This window comes from Anarrhichthys ocellatus, unplaced genomic scaffold (assembly GCF_004355925.1).
Source record: "Anarrhichthys ocellatus isolate YVR2014 unplaced genomic scaffold, GSC_Weel_1.0 scaffold86, whole genome shotgun sequence".
Taxonomy (NCBI): Eukaryota; Metazoa; Chordata; class Actinopteri; order Perciformes; family Anarhichadidae; genus Anarrhichthys; species Anarrhichthys ocellatus.
Window position 1 is genome coordinate 974,724 of NW_022280116.1, and position 19,463 is coordinate 994,186.

General features: G+C 42.2%; 1 protein-coding gene across 1 annotated transcript in view; it reads left to right on the top strand.

The window, feature by feature from the left end:
• tmeff2a (transmembrane protein with EGF-like and two follistatin-like domains 2a) overlaps nucleotides 1-19,463 on the top strand; it is a 105,087-nt gene that overhangs the window by 43,201 nt on the left and 42,423 nt on the right. The window contains exon 4 of the mRNA XM_031875046.1: nucleotides 10,498-10,524. Within this exon, the coding sequence (XP_031730906.1) occupies nucleotides 10,498-10,524 (27 nt within the window). The remainder of the gene's footprint in view (nucleotides 1-10,497; nucleotides 10,525-19,463) is intronic.

Sequence of the window (19,463 nt, forward strand, 5' to 3'; positions counted from 1 at the left end):
GCTCAACCGCCGAGCATTACGCAAGTTAATGAAACAGTTTACTTCAATTTGGTGTGTTAAACAGAAAGTTGAAGAAAGCTTGACAGCTGTGGCCTTGCGTAATGCTTAAATAAATGTCAAAAGGCATGAATTGTCATAGGTGGTTACTGTAACACTGTTGCCAAGAGGCATGCTCAACATAGCAGAAAATCCAATGGCTGAATCACACATCATCTTCATGGCCACTTCATTCTTTACTGGAATGTGAAGACATTTTTTATTGAAAAAAAATTCAAAAAGTGCTCGCATTAATGCTGCGAGGAATCCAGTGAACCCACTTGGATTTTCTTTTTTTTTTTAAATCCTCGCTGTATGACTAATAGAGCAAAATAAAGACGATACACAGTAGAGGGTGGAAACTCTCTTTAACTGTGATGCTCAAATCTACCTTAAATATGCTTGTTGTAGAAAAAGATATTGACTTGGCTGATTCTGGTGAGTCGTGGTTAAAATCTGGACACTCATTGGTGCAATCTTTCAAGACATTTTTTTTTAAAGAGTTTTACCTTAAAATAATATGCTGGCAAGTGGCCATGGTACAAGAAATCTTTTCCCGTAATAAAAAACAACATACTCCACAGGGGCAAACCCCTCCTCTGCTTCACATCAATGAGCGATTAGGTTCCGTCTTGGTTTTTTGTTCAACAACTGCATAGCTTGTTGTAGATTATCCCTAATACAGTATATACCCATTTTTGAGAACCAGCTTTTTTTTAAATAAAAATGAGAATATAACTTCCTTTTCTATACCCTGTCGAATTAGCAATCACCTATGGTTTTCATCTTATCTTGGGCTGGAAAGTAGAAGCCCTCTGTGTAATTATCTAAAATAATTGGGATTACTGTTTGCTGATATAGCTTGGTGTTTAAGCAGCTGAGTCGGTGGGCGCCTTCAGTCGGGAAAGGTCAGCCACTTCATTAGCCGCGTTATGAACACCGGCAGTGCCGCTCAGCGTATGCAGTGCCATGAAGTTAAAGGTTCCTAGTCATTAAAAAAGTTTGGGAACGCTTATATGGATTCACTCTATAGGCAGCAGTAGAAATGAGATCCTCGTAAAATTGGGAGATTTCCATGCGGGTGACTGCGTTTAAGGTGGGACTGTTGTAATTATGACACTCAGCCTTCTTTTTCAAAATGACCACCATGACTAGTGTAATGTAATTATACATATAATACATGTTCCACGGTATTATGGTGTACAAGGTTATTTAGAAATCCTGACAGTATGATTTTTAGTGCTGTCACAAATACAGATGCGGTGCTTTCTGTGATGCTGTACTTGATGTGATGTGTTTGTGCACAGCACGTGCTACACAGAGGTCGGTCTCTGCGGTGTAGCAGGCAGCTGAAAGATCTCAGAAAGATGGCGATTTTTGGTTTTTGGTCTTCTTCAAACTACAAAAGCAGTTGTTTGCCACATGATTTTATTCAACTGCCAGTCCGCCACCACCATACCATCTCCGTTCAGCCCACTGATGTGTCGGTACCGTCGGTACCCGCTGCTTGCGAAAAGTATAAAATGTATGAAGACACAGTTACCGCCCAAGCCTGGTTCCTATTTATGCCCTTTTTTCATTGAACAAGCAGTCTGGGACATTTTTAAACACAAAAGCAGGCAGTGTTTTATTTACCCCATCTAGTTTTTATATTGTAAGGACATGTGGAAATTGGTTTGGCCCACGTTAATGTGTTGCATCCTGTGATGACAAATCCAAATGGACGAGCGTGTACTTAAAACATAAGCATTCCCTCACGCCCCCAAAGGGATTCTTTCAAAATCTACCAGTTAAGTGAGTCATGTTCTGAGTAAGTTGTGAATGAGTGAATCCACCGGCAAGGTGGCGTTGGCTGTTTCCGAGGCCCACATGAGTCACTGCTTAGGCTAAGACGGCATCGCTGGCTCGAGTCGGGCAGTCGCTGACTCAGTTGCTACAGTTCCAGGCAGCAGGCAGAAGTCCATTAAAAGGCCCTCGAACGGGCACAGCTCAGCAGAGGGAACGTGCGGAGACAGCGGCAACGGTCTGTGTGCCAGTAGGCAGGACTTTTGCACGGTCACATGAAACCTCCAGCCTCTCTCTAAAGTGCTCGTTGTGTGTGCTCGTGTGTGTGTGAGGTCCTTTGCGAGCCATGTGATAGCGTAAGCCAGTGTGCGTGATATGGATTTGTGGATCTTCCATGCAACAAGCAGCGCCTCTGAGACGTTAACGCGGGGTTCAAACAAGGATGTTTTTGTGGTGCGGTCCTCTGAAAAAACAAACCAATGACAGTGGTTCTACAGTATGCATGTTACCCTCTCTTTGCTCTGGCGTTTCTCCAGAACAAGGCCACAGTGAAAACAAGTGTACTTCCCTCTCTCGGCTCAATCAATTTTCATTCCAGTGGAGTCCGACTCTCACGCCTCCTTCTAAGTTTAGCTCAGTGGGTTTTATCTTGAATACTACATGTGAAGGGTTATTGTGCGTTCAAGTAACTTTAGTGTGGTTGTGTCGTTCCATTTGGTTGGGGAACTTGGGAAATGTGGTTGGTGACGCGGTGAGGAAAAAAAAGAACTTTCTTGAATAAGACGTACCCTTGAGACAAGCAAATAAATGATAGAAGACTGAAAATGTGTTGAATGTAATATGAATGCAGCAGTGGCCCAGAGACATTTAGTAATAATAATGAAAGACTATTGTAACTAATTAAAACATACAAAGTTTGCTGCCTTTTCTCTGTAAAACACTCATGTAATTGCCTTGGGAGCTGTAAAAAACAAACTTAAAGAGAAGGTATAAAACATCTCCATTTCTACTGGTCAGAAATTATAATCTGCAAAGACTGGTGTCCCAGTGCCATACTACGTTCTTATTGTATCGTCTACTGTGCTAGTTTTCATAGTATACTGTTTTTTTCCTACTAAGTTGCTCAAAAAAAAGTATTTTTATGCTAAATGTTAATAATAAGATATGTGCGCTGATGCATGCCTATCAAACTGCAACTTTGCAACGTCTCTAACGATTAAACCCGACAAACATCACTCTGTCGCTGTGAAATCCGGGAAAGGTATTTGTTTGTGTTAACATCTGGTGACTGAAGGTCAGAGTGTGTGATTCACAACTCATCAAGCCATTCAGTGAGTCCTTGAGCCTCGTGGAGGAGCATCTGCATTCATTATGTTTCTCCACTCATTTATTGAGCTTTTTCATTTCATTTTTTAACGAGTAATCTCCAGTCATAATGTGAGCATTATCGCCTTCTGTTTGCAGTAGCTTACAAAAGGTCAAAGGCAGCGAGAAAACATCTCTCCTTAGAGGGGGAGTCAGGTTTCAGTGGAGAACGGATACACTCATTAAAATATAATAGTAGTAAACAGATATATTTAAGGGGGTGTTAAATTAAAACGAAATACGTTTGAACTTTTCTCATTGAATACATACTGCAATGACGTATTTGCCATGGCAACAAGCTATCATGACATGACATAAAGGGATGTTTAAATGTATTTAAAACTCCACAGCAATGCAGTAATAAAATGGGTGGAAAATACTCACTTTTGTTGAAATTAGTGCCGTCCTATGTACTGCAACTTTGGTATATTAAGAGGAGATTTGTAACTAACAAATTGAAAAGAAATGTAAATACAGTCATGAAAGTAACGAAGTCTTTGATAACATGGGGATATCTAAATTTACAAATGCTTGCTTTTCATGTTTTAGTTAAACACACGTAGGGATTGCTGTGTGGGAGCTTTCTTACGTAAGCGAGTGTTGCACACAACCCTTTCATGTGGAAAAGTAGGGCAGGCAGCTACTTCTGAAGTGTTTCCTCTCGGCTCTCTTCACCACTTAGCCATTTAGTTGATACTCTCTGCTAAGCCAACGCAAAACGAGTGCAACGGCGGGAAACGTTAGGAGATATCCCGAATACCAGCGATAGGAGTTACTAATTGTACGTAATGCGAGCATCAAAACTACTTCACCCAAGCTGTACATGTACTGGCACAAAAACCTCTCTCTCTTGTTCCCTCTCTCTCGATCTCTCCCTGTCCTCCTTTCCATCCCCATCTCCCAGAATGCCATTAGCTCCAACAGTAGTGGAATGGATATCTGCTGGCCAGTTCCAATACTTGTTTTTTAATTGCTGGTGTGAAATACATCCTAAAACAGACATCTCTGGGGGAAAACCTTGTTATATATATGAATTAGTGTAGAAAAAAACACAAAACAAACCAAGGAGTCTGGCATTGTTAATGTTGAAAAAGCAATCCTATCACATTTACTTGTTTTAGCAGTACCTCATGAAGTAATTATGCTTAACATGATCGCAAACATGACCTATTACCACCTACAGCAAACGGTATGTCATGAGAAACGATCCTTACTTAAGTCAATGCCAAAATAAAAAAGCGGGATGGTACTCGTTTCTCTACTTTACCATAGGTACCAGAGATGATAGACAATTCCCCTACTAATGCTACATTGTGAATAAAGCGGCAGGAGGAGAGCTAGTAACGTTAGCTGTTAGCAGTCCTGCTCAACAGAGCTAACGGCTAACATACGTACGTTAGTTGCATTGAGTTATATTATGACGCGTTCGTGCTTTATTCTGTAAACATGAGTATTGAGCAAACGTAACCTATAATGTTAGCGTGATGCGTTCATAGGTAATCATGTAAAATCTTGTGTTTGGTGAGAAACAACGTTAACATTAGACCGTCACGTTCACACACGTCTGACCCATCTTGTCACATTACCAGATCTCTTCTTGTCTTTACTGTACATGACAGACCTTCTGACAGCACATGTGCTCCCGTCAAACCGTCATGGATGCTGCTGAGGGCCAAGAGGCCAGACGTTAGAGTCTGCTGTCATTCCAAACAATAAACAGGAGGCATGCTGAGGTGCCAGTTTCTTGCTAAGTGACGAAACTGAGGCACAGACGAACGCGACACCAAAGCCTTCTGTTTTTATGGGCCCCAAGGAGAAGCGTCTGGTGATGGCGGTCGTCGAAAAGTGTGCACGTCCTGAGCAATGTTAAACGACAGAGGTTTAGGTTCGAACCATCTTACAAAGTGGGGTGTTCTTGCCCATTATTGACTTTTTCAGTGCAACATCTGTCAGACAGAGAAGCAAATTCACACTTCCTTTATTCCAGTCCTTTCAGGTCTTTATTCCCTTCATGTCACCAACAGATAAGGAAGTTCTGATTTAGAGGCCGATAGCGGGGAGAGCTCTCAGCGTTACAAAACCAGTGAAAGCTGATTACCGCAGGATGGTACCACTTTTCTATCACATCAAGTGTGAGCCCGGCACAGTGAGGAGCATTAGCTTGTCCAAGTGAAACAAACGAAGCCGTCTATTTTCCCCAAAGGAGGGAGTTTAGCGAAGGCAAGCACTCACATAGCACTTTCCAACTCCATTCCGCAAATATCAACAGTGTAACTTCCAGGAAGTCGTTCGATGGGGAGTTGGAAGAGAGTTTAATTGACACACTGTTAAAATGTTGATGACATATTTAATCACCGTTTTGTCGCTCTGGAAATCCCTGAGCACCAACAGATGACAGGAGCCATATGTTTATGATGATTTAAGATGCGCACTCTGGGTTAGCAGTAGACCAGGAGCTAAATGACAATCAGCGTCACCATAATGTCACATACAGTACAGGTGAAGTCATCGATACAACACCAATTCTCTGTGTATAAAAAAATATTCAGGTCTTGTCAGCGCTAATTTGTTGCATATTCTATCTGAATTCTAAGCACTTTAAGTGACGATAGTCTAATACGTTATTAATCTGTAGGGAGAATTTCTATTTGCTTGTTCTCCTCTGGGGAGGTCAGAGGTCAAGATGAGCTACTGAGCAGCGCCCCAGAAGGGGATTCAAGGTCTTTCCGAAGGACATTTTAGGTTGGGACAACCCTATCTCCAGACTTGGACAGCAGGGATAGATGACTGATTATTCTGCAAAAATCCTGGGCTGCATTCAAAAACAAAAAACAAAAAGTTTGTGCTTTCTGCAGTGTCTGAGCATGGCAAGTTACTGTCAGCAATTGAAATGCAAGCATTCATTGCAGACCTGTGACAGCCATCCAGCCCCACCGTGCTTTCTGCCTACATAAATGCTGACATGTTGGCACTGGCCGTAAATCGTGCCAGGCAGATTCCAGCAATATGCTCATAAATCCAGGAGATACTAGGCTGGTTGGGGCTTTGAACCTGAAAAGTCTTCTCTAATCGCAGTCGGGGAGGAAACGTCAGCAATTCTGGCAAATTATAGTGTGATATAGCGATGACCCCGGACGGTCCGCCGCTTCTGAGATTTTAATTTGGGATCTGCGTTCCATCTAGAAAGCTATTTGGTGCTGAAGATTGTTGCGGAATCCCGGGATAGGCCAACCCCTGTGGTCAGTAGATTAAAAACCATATGTTTCCCACTGAGCTGAAAATGTTCCCATCAAGTTCGGCTTTGATGGAACATCATTTTGAAAAGGTGCAAAAACTTGTTCTACATCTCCCCAGACAGCTACCGTAGCCTTTAAAGCTGCGAATACTGAAGATTCTTAGTTGTACTTGCCCCAGCTCAAATAATCTGCCTCTCATTGCCGTTGGAGATATTGCACATATAGGTTGTGTAGTTGTTGTACAAAGAATGAAGTGGTGCTGCTTGTGTATCATTAAAAAAAAATCCATTACAAGGGTTCACTGCGAAGATAGCTCTTCAGAATATGAGAATCATTTTTACAAGGACACACAGGTAGTTTGATACATAAAACCGCCTGCCATGCAGTGCCTGTCGACATCCCTGCAGCCATACTGAAGCCTAACTTTCAAGCCAGAAGGTGGAAAGTGTGTTCATTGGTGTGTGTGTGTGTGTGTGTGTGTGTGTGTGTGTGTGTGTGTGTGTGTGTGAGTGTGTGTGTGTGTGTGTGTGCCCAATGCAGTCCAGCCTCTGATGTAAGCAGCACAGTGAGGTTAATTACAGTTCCCCTCGAAGGGTCCTCTCTCTTTCTATCTGCTTTCTCCCTCGTCTAATCAATCGTTGCGAAACTGAAAAGAAAATCACCTCAATCATTTATTGTCTACAAAACGTAACCAGGCTTTTTTTCTCTCTCGCTCTCTTGGCACACCTCCTCTGCTCTCTTGCTCACTCTTCTGTGCCTCTCACAAAAAAAAGAATTGCGCGGTATCTCCTCTTTGTGACCCTTTATTTGGCAGACAAGTGGGCAGAAAAGTACGCTTGTGCCTATCTCCCTTGCCATTTTGTTCTATTTTCTAATGCCAGTCTTTCTCTCCTGAAACCTCTGCCATTGTACAGATACTAAAGTTTTTTTTGATCTCCCCTGAACCCCTTCTGACTTCAGCCTGATCCTTCAAGCTAAGCCTTTTCATGAAACTCTGCACATGCAGTGTCCCGCATGTACCAAGGTCTCTGAAATTCTGCAGATGTAAAAGGAGGTAAGACAGGGTGTGCACTGAGATCTTTTTTTTTTTTCCAACATCAAAGTTGCCCATGTGGATTTTTCTTTGAAACAGACGTACAACGTAGGTGTAGCAGTTTCTATTTGCATTCATTGTTACTCAACAAAATGCATTGTTGTGTATCATTGAGATCCAACAAGCGTGTTGAATGCATTTCAGGCTACGTTAAACACCTGTCAAGCCAGCTTTAGAAATCGGCATTGTTTGCATCCATGTTTGCTAGCTGGCAGTCTTCTTCTTCACTGCCTTTGTTGGAGCATAGCTACATGTCTTAGTGTATCAAAGGGAAACTTCTGGATTTTTACAACCTGGATTTTTTAAATTGGCCCAGTATTCAGCGAGAGCGATGCAGCTTTCGGGGCAATTCCTCACCGTCGTTATACGTCCACTGACAGGCTCATATTTTTAAATACTGGTATCTGATTATAGTTTTTTTATTTTCCAACCAAGTCTCGCTCAAGGAGAAGTCTCGTTCTGAAATCTCTCGAGAGGTGACTTGTCAGAAGACAGCGATGGAAACGTGGGTTAGAGTTGGAGAGGGGAGTGCCGGGAAGAGTTGGTTGTGTTGAAATACAGGAAGTGTAGCTGTTATATCAACATTTTTTAATGTCATGAAAATTGTATAAATTACTTATTTTGCCTATGTATGTTGCAGGGCTGTCGTTGCAGTTGTTTCTTAGAGATTATTGAAATATGTGGCAAATTATTTTATTCCAGCGGCTCTATGAATTACTGTTTATATTCATATCCTTGGTCTTTCAATTGAGGCAACTACAACCTCCCCTCACCTGTTTTTATAAATTATTGTGGGAATTGCGGGAGCATCTTCTTGTAATAGCCCTTTCCCATTTTGCGGCTATATTATTTATGTGACTGTGCTGCACATCTGGCAGCAAGTGCAAAGGCTGGAAGAGAGGGATGAGATGAGTCTCTCATCTGTCCACACAGGTGCCACTCTCTAATCACAATCCCCCCTTTTTTTAGTCCAGTTACCTGCTGATGCTCACACTGACACCCAGATAACACCTTCCTCAACACCAACTTTGAGGTTTGATGGTGGTCAGGGCGTTTAATGCTGACTAATCTCCATAATTAAGAATTGGCCTTTAGAGATTTTACTGATAGATTTTAGATTATTGGACTCATTTTAAAGCCACTATGTGTGCAATCTTTAAGCGATTATAGCATCGTGCACTGTCCAGGTGGTATTCTGATGGTAGTTTTTGTTTAAGAAAATCAACAAACCTGGTGAAAACTAATAACGTCTGTCTTGCTTCCAGCCCTTAAGTCAGTGTCCTCAGGTCCATGGGTTGAATGTTGAAAGGACCACTCCTTCATTGCTGTCTGCCACAGTGTGTTTCTATGCCTACGCACCGGTCGGACACATTATGTGTTAGGGTTTAGTTTGGACTCAAAGATAAGGTCAAGGTCACTGTTACCTCACAAAACAGAGAAGTTTCACACGAAGGCCTAATAGGATGAAATGAAGTGATGACAAATTAAGACGGACATGGACGTAAACTGCAACTTGATATACGGCATACAAGCCGGTAATTCTCATTTTTATACTATCACGTCTCAATTAAAGAGACTGAATTATTCAATTAAAAAAAAAGATGTAAAGCAAAAGAAGAAAATATTTCCCCCCCAAAATTTGCCAGTACAACATTTCATGTCTGCTGTGATTTTGGAGGTCCCACCTCACTGATTATTGACCGGTTGCTTTGAGAGTTGCTTTCCCTTGGCACAGCTGACCATCTGCTGCAGTGACCTCAACGAATCCTCCCACTGGAGACATGGTTTTATCCCGTCACAAATGTATTTTATCGACCCAAAGCTCACGTCATTAAAGTATCAGTACAGCTTGCTGGGCAGACGGCATGTGTTTTAGTGTGTGCACCTCCTTCTTCTAAGCCCTTCTCACATGATATTCCTATGGAGCTGAGCTATTATCCCCACAGTCCTCTGAGGCTCTGCGTCCGGTCTATGGCCCCCGGGCATTTGAGCGGATCACTTTATGCTCAAGTTACACGGTGCCGGTTCTTCCAAGTGCTCATCAGTATCCCTTTCACAGCCAATATTACAGTTTCAGTACGCTTGGTGTGTTTTGAGGGAGCTCCGCACAGATTCGGTGTGAAAGCCGCGGATAAGGAGTCGCCGTAACACATTGTCTTCCCACAGTCCTACCGCAGAAAGGAATGGAGAAGATGCGTGATGCTCGAAGCCTCCAGGGCGCCCTTTCACCTTTATTCTCAGTATCACTTTCTGCACCATCCTTCAGAAAGAATCGCTCAAATGCACACACAAGAACATAAAGTGTGTCTCTTCACGCATTCTAAAGCTGGAACAAATAGTACGAAGCGTCATTGATAACACTAACATTGGAATTCTAAATCAATATTTGAATGCAGATTTATTTGATTTTTGCATTATACCGTTCATTGTCTATAAACTTGTTATTTCTGCACAGGTTGCAGATAAAGATCGGGCGACGCTAATATTATTAGTGAAATACTATTTGCAGGATTAGATTCCAGCGTTGAATAGGATTGGTGCTGAATCTTTATCAAACTATTTCCAATAACTCCAGAGCCTTGCGAAGTCCAGAACTCTAAATTGATTGAAAAAAAAAGAGACGTAATCATTTCCGACAGGCTTTTGTCTAACAAAGTATTCGGCTTGCAGTCTAGCAGCAGTCTAACAGCACCGTAAATTACAATCATAAAACCACGTGTGTATTTATGTTGACAAAACTCACCAGTTATTTTTTTTTTTAAAGTTCTTTGTTTGAGATTTGGAGCATTAATATAGCATCAAACCTCAATAGAAGCTTCAAATGTGAGGAAAACAAATGGCATTCATCACAGCCCTGGTGCACTCACAAGCAGATATTCACAGGCCAAGACTCACACTCTCACATAGGCAGATACACAGGCTTATTCAGCTGATGTCTGTGAGTGAGACTCTGGTTAATAACTGTTTGTTTCTCCTCCGCAGATGCAGGCTCAGGATCAGGAGACGATGGTAAGATTACTCACCTCCTCCTCCTCCTCCTCTGTTCTAACTCCACATGCGCTGCTTTTTAATGTATTTCTCTGTGTTTCTTCCTCCACCGACTCTCTATTTGCAACTCAGCAGACAAGTAAACTGTCAAACGAGTTCAGTTTATTTAAAGGAAGTAGGGGTTATTCATGACTCCAAACAATATGGTATGCATTCATAAACAAACCAAGAAGTTTGACTTGAATGAATCCAAATGTGAATATAATGACACGGCACAATCCAATAATTAAAATGTTACTTTTTAATTTAATTTATACACTTTTTAAAGCTGCAATTATCAAAATTGGTATATTGTTAAAGGATCACAGTGGTGAACATAGCGGAGCCAGATATTTCCCTCAACAAATAAACACGACCACACAAGAATGGAAATGTGGCTCCATTTCTGCTTTTATGTGTTAAAAATGCGATCATTCGCTTACCCATTCACCAAAGCTGCTCTATAATGTGATAAGTTGTCAGTGTTGTGTTTACAGCTTGATACCACTGCCCCCACATGGCCATTTACCTAAAGATAAGATAAGACAAGATAAACCTTTGGCGAATCCCCGAAGGGAAATTTGGTTGTTGCAGCGGCTCAAGGACGGCAGTAGCGCAGATGAATAGAGGAAGTAAAAGAAAGATAAAATAAGAGGTACATAAAACAACAACAAAAAAAGCATATGAGACAAAAAATGGCAAGGTAAAGTGACAGCGGTGTGATTAATAGCGGCAGAGTCGGCTATGGTACCTACATTAGCACAAGAAACAGATAACATCAGTCAGAATATTATTTCAGCCTTCAAATTTTTAAGCCAGATGGCATATGCGGTGCTTTTATGATAAATTATCTCTGAAAACTACAAAAAAAAAAATATTCATCTCCAACAAAATTATGATTTTTCTCGCAGGACGCATTTCTTCCGTGGCAAGTGTGCGGCGACCGGCTCTAGTTTGGCTTGAAAAAAGACCCGGAGTGAAGGTGGTTGCGGGTGTGACTTTTTTTTGCCGCGTCATCGCCATTACAACCAATATGCGTACATGAATGAATTGTTTACCAGAGCACTAAATTCACAAGCAACAACGGTCATCATAGATCAAGCCTCTTAATCTTGCTCTCAAAGAGCTCCACATAGATGCATTTAACTGTAAACATGCACTGAAAGAGCTGCAGTATCCTGTGGGAAGCACTTGGTTAGGCCAGAGTCGGACCGGTCATGGGCAGCACCGGTGGGCCGGGACTTCATTTACCTGCCGCCCTTGTGACGTCTATGCCCAACAGGACAACCGCCAACATTCTGTACATCAATACACTTTTCGCTGCCATTCTTTTTTTACCCATCAAATGTATTTATATCTTTGTAATTCAACAGGAAGCAGGGAGTGTTTACAAAGGAAAACATATCAAAGTGGCCTTGATTGCATCATAATGAAACGAGAGGGGTTTGTTTTGGCTCACAACTGCTGCGGTGAATGAATAATGTGACTGTGACGGGGAACTGTGAAGGGTTTTCTGTCTCAAGCTACTTTTTTCGAGTCTCAGCAAGATCATTTTCAGATCATCCTGAAATTTATGGCCTGGGAGGCAGGAAATAATTTGGAAAACCGATAAGTGTGTTTTGGAAAATGCAATTACACCATTTTTGTGTACACGGCTCACTGAAACATAACTGGCACAGTCCACTGGGAATCCTAATCTCAGACTGATTAATTTGACTGAGGTTGTTGTTGGTTTTCTTTGGTACAACTGGGAGGCCGGATACACAAATCTACTTACACAACACATGTGCGCTGCCACTGTCATTTTCCCTCAACTGAAAATACTCAAGGCAATAGTCTCAAAAGAAGACGTGCAAGGACAGTGCAGACCACATGTGGTACCGGGAACCTTGTCCTCTTAGCCTTCAACCGGAAGTTCCTTCTCCTGCTGAATGAAACGGAGTAACAGTGGCTGTGTGAGCAACATTACAAATAATAAATAATTGAGCTGGAAGAGGACAGGGCTTTGGGAAGTTTGCGGGAGTTTATTGTAGTGATGGAGAAGATATTTTGTATTTCAGTCATGCCAAAGCTCCAGCTAATTATTAATGTGCCATTCAAGTAAGACTTATTTGTTGCCTAATTGACAGCTGTTGTCATTCCAGACAGCACACAGTCGGTGGTCGGGTTGATCCGTCGGTGCATGTTAGTACGCATGCATATATTTACTCCGGTCCGTCTCCGACAGTCGTCCTGTGGTTACCCATGCAGTCCCTTCATTAACTCTCATGCACAAGCATATATGAGAGAGAGATTGGAAAAGAGATTAGTTCCCCAAAAAAAAAATAGAGACAGCAGACAGGCGGATGAACGAGCGGAAATGAAACTGGTGCTAGGTCAACCAGAGAGAGAGAGAGAGGGGGGGGGGGGGGTGCTTGGACAAAGAAATGGCCCGAGGAAAGTCGCAAAATAGATAACAGAACTGAAGAAACAGAAGGCGAGTGATGCAGGGAAAGAGAAGGAGGGTATTCGGGGATAAGAGACACGAGGAAACAAAAGGAGACATACATTTTCATGTATGTCCTCTGAACACAATATTCAGAACAATTGCTGTGCTTTACATGGAGGCAGCAGGGTGAGGAGCATAACCTTAATTTGCATTGTGTATTCACATCTGGGGTGGAAAAGCTGACATGAGCATTTGTCTCTTTTTCTCTTTATTCCATCAAGCGATGCCATTTAACTCTGCTGTGTTGTATGTTGGACAGGGAACACACTTGTTTTTCAGCAATTTATTGGAAGGCACCGTCATAACTTTCCTGCAATTGTAAAAAAAAATTTAGAAAGCATTCACAGGTGCCTGAAAGTATGATGTGCTCTACCAAAATAAATATATATAAATATAATTCTCATAAGATGACAAAAAAAGCCATGTGTAAACGTACAACAAACCTGCACTTGATCATCTGCAAAAGCTTAAGAAGTTGATTAAAGAGTGTGTTTGTCTGCTCCAACATAAGCTGCAGATGTTAGCATGCCCAGCTAAATGGCTTGATACCTGCTGCACAGTAGAGTTGGAACGTCTGAGTCCTGTTTTGGCTGCAGGTACCCGCTGGGCGACCCGTCAAAAAGGAGATTTGCGGGTGCAAAAAATGTTTTTGTCCTCATTTCATTTTCAGGTTTGCTTTCTGGGTAAAACAAAGATCATGCTGGTCAGATCAAGGGTGTGGATTGTAAATAGATTAGGATACAAATGAAAATATTGATAATGTCAAGTTTTATTGTTTAAATCCTTTTGACTGCATCTTTCCGATCTAATTGGTTGGCCTATGTGTACATTTATTACTACATTAATATAAGTCAATGAAATTGACTGCATTTTATTGACAGCATTGGTTGTTTTCGGCCACAAAATTAGCTAACAGCGTATGGTTATTATAGGATTTGTGTACACTGTTGCACGCCGTGGTGCCGGTGCGGGAGCGGGTCTTCCGACTCGAACAGGTCTCTGCCGAATTTTACGTCCATGACCAAGGAGCATTGCGGGGGCTACATCACAAAAGCCCTGCTCACAATAGCACATCCACTGTGAGGGAGCCTGTCCTCGATGCTTGAGTTTAGGCTCAACACTCACACTCGAGCAATGTTACCGGGTGTTACATTTGCCTTAGTCCCCATCCTGAAAGCCCTTTCCTTTTGTAACGCTAAAAGGGAAACATAGTTTGGAAATACAATCAATAATCTCACCTCTGTTCTAGAGAAGTGTTGATTCAGCTTTATGGAGGCTGCAGTGTTTGGGGTGGGGGGGGGACAAATAATTCAGAGTTTCTCTTGCATAAATACTATCCGCGTAATAGACTCACAAAATGCTCCATACCAGCCGCAAGGTTCTAATGTCCCATCCACACTTCTTCTTCTAACGAGCAGATTTAATGCGTGAATGTAAATATAATTTCAGCTCCCAAAATGGGAAAATATTGTTACATTTAGTTCACATTTGTATGAAGCTAACATCAGATTTATGGCAAAACACAGACCGTAAACAGAGTGCAGACGATGCATAAAAGAGGAACTAGAGCTAGGACAGGAAATCATTTCCTCATGAAGTAAAAGTCTACTAATTCTACATTACAGGACATTTGCTCCCATAGAAGTATATTACGATGCTTGACTCTGTCGTCGTAAAAGCAGAAATTGATATCATCAGGCGGGAAGAGTTTCGTGTCATTATCCGCATTAAAATAAGCTGCCATCCTCTGAAAACAAGCAAGAGAGGTTCGCTTTGAATATCCTCCACTGAAAGCTCTTCGCTCACCTTTGCTGACCTCTGGGTGTTTTAAAGCCGGAGAACTGTCCTTCTTCACCAACTGTCAGATAAATTTGACGTATCGATCATTCAGGAGGAAAAAGAGACAATTAAGAAAAAATAGCTCAGGGGCAGAGAGGGTATCAGTAGGGGACATGGGGGGGGGGCAAGGACAGGAGGAGGAGAAAGGCAAACACATCCAATAAAGATAGAATCGTAGTGGAGGTCGAGAGAGATACAGTAGAAGAGACGGGAGAGGGAGGGGAAGGTGGAGGAAGAGGACAGCGGCTGGTGTTTTATGAGCAGGGGAGAAGGTTAAAGAAAGTGGTTGTTAAAGGCGGGTTGGACTCCTGTAGAGGAAATCAGCAGTGGAGAGTAAAAATCAAATGTATTTTAATGGCCAAGGATAAATCTACACGCATAAAGCTCCGCTCAGCTGGATCGTTGCCAGTTTCTTTAACTCTACATGTGTGTGCGCGAGGGTGCAGGCGAGCTGCGATGCGCATTCAGGCTCGTCACGCCGTCTTCTCTCTCGTGCGCTTGTTTATTTGATCTAATAAGAGAGACCACAAGTCAACTGTGCAGAGACATCCCTCGAGGACATGAGTCTGGTCACATGGCCCCTTTAGTCCGAATCAAGACATTTGTTCAAATCAAATTGCGCTGTGGAGAAAATTGAATTGCGCTCACATGATAACGGGGGGGGGGGGGGGCAGACAAAGGACAACCACCGCCTTGATCGTTGAAGTTTTCTGTGGGTGTCAACAAAGTCCCACTTGTGTATTTTTGAATTTGGCTACAGAGATGTTGTGCAGGTCTGTAGAAGCTGCAATACTCCCTGTAAAGAAAACCCAACTATAAGAGAGATACATTTTTATTATGTCACATGTAAGAAATGAGCCGTAGAGATGTTAGAAATGCAAGTCTTTATATTTAGCCACGCTAGCGGCCTGGCTTCATGGACGACAACGTCAGTCAATCAACAACTAGATGGGTCGCCTGAATTGACCCAGGTGGGAGCGGTCATTAAATGTGTCAGAACCATGGACAGCTTCAGGAGGGGAGGGAGAGAGATGGAGAGAGGCTGCTGCTGCTCTTTTCTGTGGAATGATTGTTAGCGGAGGATGTCTTTTCTATAATAGTTTTCTGTGGCTGACCAGAGGCGTGTGGTCGGGAAGGGCTGTAAGGTTTTTCATTGCTCCCACTGGCAGGAGTAGGCAGCAGGGAAGAGTGGGTATAGGAGATGCGTCTTCTCGTCTGATAGGTTGATGTTATCAGTGGATGACATGATACAAATATCAACTAAAGGCTGAAGCGATTCCCTGAGTAACTCGATTACTAAAAATCGTGTTGGGGCGGGGGTTTACTGTGATGTAAATCAACGGTGCGCGTTGAAATCGGCAGCAGGAGAGCTAGTTAACGTTAGCTAGCAGCCGGTGGACAGTGCAGTCCTGATTGGCTAACTAAAGGAGATGTTTTCACAGCAATATAAAATAGATATTAAATGTAGGAGGATAACAAGGATAACATTTACGTACAATTTTTGACGGTTTACACTGACACCATGACGGTTGGAGCCTTGAAACCCAGAATGTGATCACTTCGATGCACTAAATGGGTTTAATTTTGACAGATAATAATATTGTATGAAATGTTTTTCTCAAAAGAAAACCATCTAATTGTTCCATCTTATGTCCTCTTTGGTATACTTACTATTCCTCCTCAGTAAAGTGAGTATTTTTTATCTGATCTCTCGATTGATTGCAACCCTAATGCCAACCACACAGTAATGCTAGAGGAAGAGTCAGGGGATCATCAAAGTGATTAGGATCCATCTTCTGGGAACCATGAATGTCTGAACAAAATGTTATGCAAATCCATTCGTTTAGACGCAGCTGGCATGGCTAAAAAAAAACAGTAAGAGGAGATGACCACTGATTACCTCTAAAATGTCCTTCTGTAGAAAATGCTGAAGAACCAGCTACTTTAATTATTCAATATCTTTCTAAAAGACCTACATGTGATTCTGTTCTCTGTGGCTTTTACGATTCAATATTAAATATGTACTTTTTGAAAAATCCTCCAGTAGACTTAAATTAGTCCCAAATAAAACCAACGCTGGTTAGGGGGCAGCAGGACACTCCTGCCTCAAGGCCCGAAGTCAAAGATTTAAACTCTGTCATGCTCTGAGTGCTTCAGGCATTAAAGTGACCTAATTTCACTGCAGTTTTGAAGGGTAACTCTTATCTAAATGAAGTGCTTTGTCAAGGTCAAAACAGTGTCCCATGACTTATCAGAGCCATTTTTCTGTTTGAATGGTAAACTCCATTATGAGCCCTTATGATCGGCAGCGGGGAGAGCATCAGTCTGCCTGCAGTCTTAATACTAGTATTTATGAGGCATCGTCTAAGTGCAAGGGCGTAAGTTTGGTTTTAACATTGGTGGGGAAAGTTATTAAGTGGATTCTGGTGATTGTTTTTGCATCAATCTATGGTGGAAATGTATTTATTTAATGTAAAAGAGAAGATGAAATGCAGGTGCCAGTTGGAAATTCAAAATACACAAATATAACGGATTCTGTATTGCTTTATTCTCCTGTAGATCAACTTCTTTCATTTAATGCTGTCTCTGCTGAGACATCCCACATGTAGACATGAGTTACTCTTTCTGCCTCGTTTGTGTCTTTAACCTCTTAAAATGTGCATGTGGTACCTATCAGCGTCAACGGTACATCAATTTAATTCATTTATACACCCGTTGACTTCAATAGGTTCTATGTGTTACAGCAAAATTTCTGCTCACGTTCAAAACTTTCTGCTGATTCAAAACATTTCCCACATATCTGTGTCCTTTTAGATGTCGAGGATAAAGTTTGAATATAATTAGAAAAAATTGTAATATAACGAAAATAATAATATTTTAAGATGAAATTTGTAATATTACAAGAATAAAGTTGCAATTTAATGAGAATAAAGTCCCCAAATTTGTTTTACCTGCCCTATAAAACCCCAACTAACAGAAACCACGTCTAATCATGCATGAATCTCACCATTGTGTGGCTTATTGCCCACCGCTTCTGATAAAGTGCGGGCTTGATCCATATGTTCAAACCAGCAGTTCAAATCCCCCGGAGTGCAGAGGAGAAGGGCGGGACTTTATGCTGCTGGTCAGCTGATGAAATGATCATCTTGGGTTGTAGAGATCCAGGATAACATCAAATGACATTAGAGAATGGTACCAGGGAGCGTCAATAGTTTTCAATAATATCTTCTAATACTCCATATATGTGGTTCATCATCATATAGTTTTTGTGTGCAAAATCGCTGCCGTGAACACAACTTGTCACTGCGGTGCGCCACACACACACACACACATTCTGCCTTCTCCAGTCACCTCGCCACCACGGATAGTCGTCTTTTTGACGGCTGTCAGTTTCAAGTGGTTTCACGTCATTCAGATGCAGAGAGACGGTGGGGCTTTTTAGGAAGTAATGATCGAGGTCCGGACCTCGTGTGACCTCATGGCTGGCTACGGCCACGAGGTCACACCAGAAGTGAAATCTCTCCGTAACTGTCAACGAGCGATTATGCTCCTCTGCTCCTCTCATTCTGTGTGTGATAATGTGAAATATGTTGCTCAAATATTATTCGGGACACTTCTGGTCTCCCAAAGTATTGACAGGGATATGTCCCTGCCGTCCATATGCAAACCTACAGTACGCCTAAGTGTTGTCTAAGTGTCTCTCTCAGCCACCTGATTTTCTTTGTGTGTCTCTAATCATTCGCTGAGCTTTGTTCAGGATCAGACTTTTTAAGCACTCGTCCTTCTGCGCCATCAAGACTATTAAAATGACTGCTCCGTCATTATATCGCCGTAGATAACGCGACAGTCTCTCCGAGATAGATACCGGCGTTAGATCTTTTTGAATATTCCCGTGCACATGCGACACACCCTGCCCCCTCACTTTATTTTTACATTTAATTTCCCTGAGTGTTGACTAATGAAAAGATAAACACTGGGCTCAGGCTTAATTGAAATACAATGACCCGATTGGCGTAATTCATCTAATGATCAAACCCACAACACTATGGATTTGCAAGCACTTCATTAATTTGTATTAAGGGCGAGGTTCCACCGCGGCGCAATTATGAATTCAATTTCAATTGATCTCCCCGTGGTCGGTATGCAGCAATGCACAAAAATGATTACATGAGGTTATTCTTTGGACTCTCCAAAATATTCTGGAGCCACACATTCAGTCAAAAGCCCAGTGTTAGTGCTGCTGCTAGCCAACGTTAAGCATAATCAGGAACGAGCTCAGTGTTTGGTGACCATGAGCTCATCTGACGTAGGAAACAAGGTAGAACAGAATAGAACAGGACGGTGAGTTACTGTGGTGTAATAGCTGGCTGACCTGCGGTGATTGTTCCACCATCCACTCCCGCTTCAGCAGCCTCCACAATGACCAGCTGCCGCCCCAGTCACACTGCTATTGCTATGGTAACCAAGTTAGAGGTTTTGGGGAAGTGAGTAATCTAATCTTCCCACTTTGTGGCATTGCGATAAGGCCCACCACCGCCAGCCCACCCGTGTGTGTGTGTGTGTGTGTGTGTGTGTGTGTGTGTGTGTGTGTGTG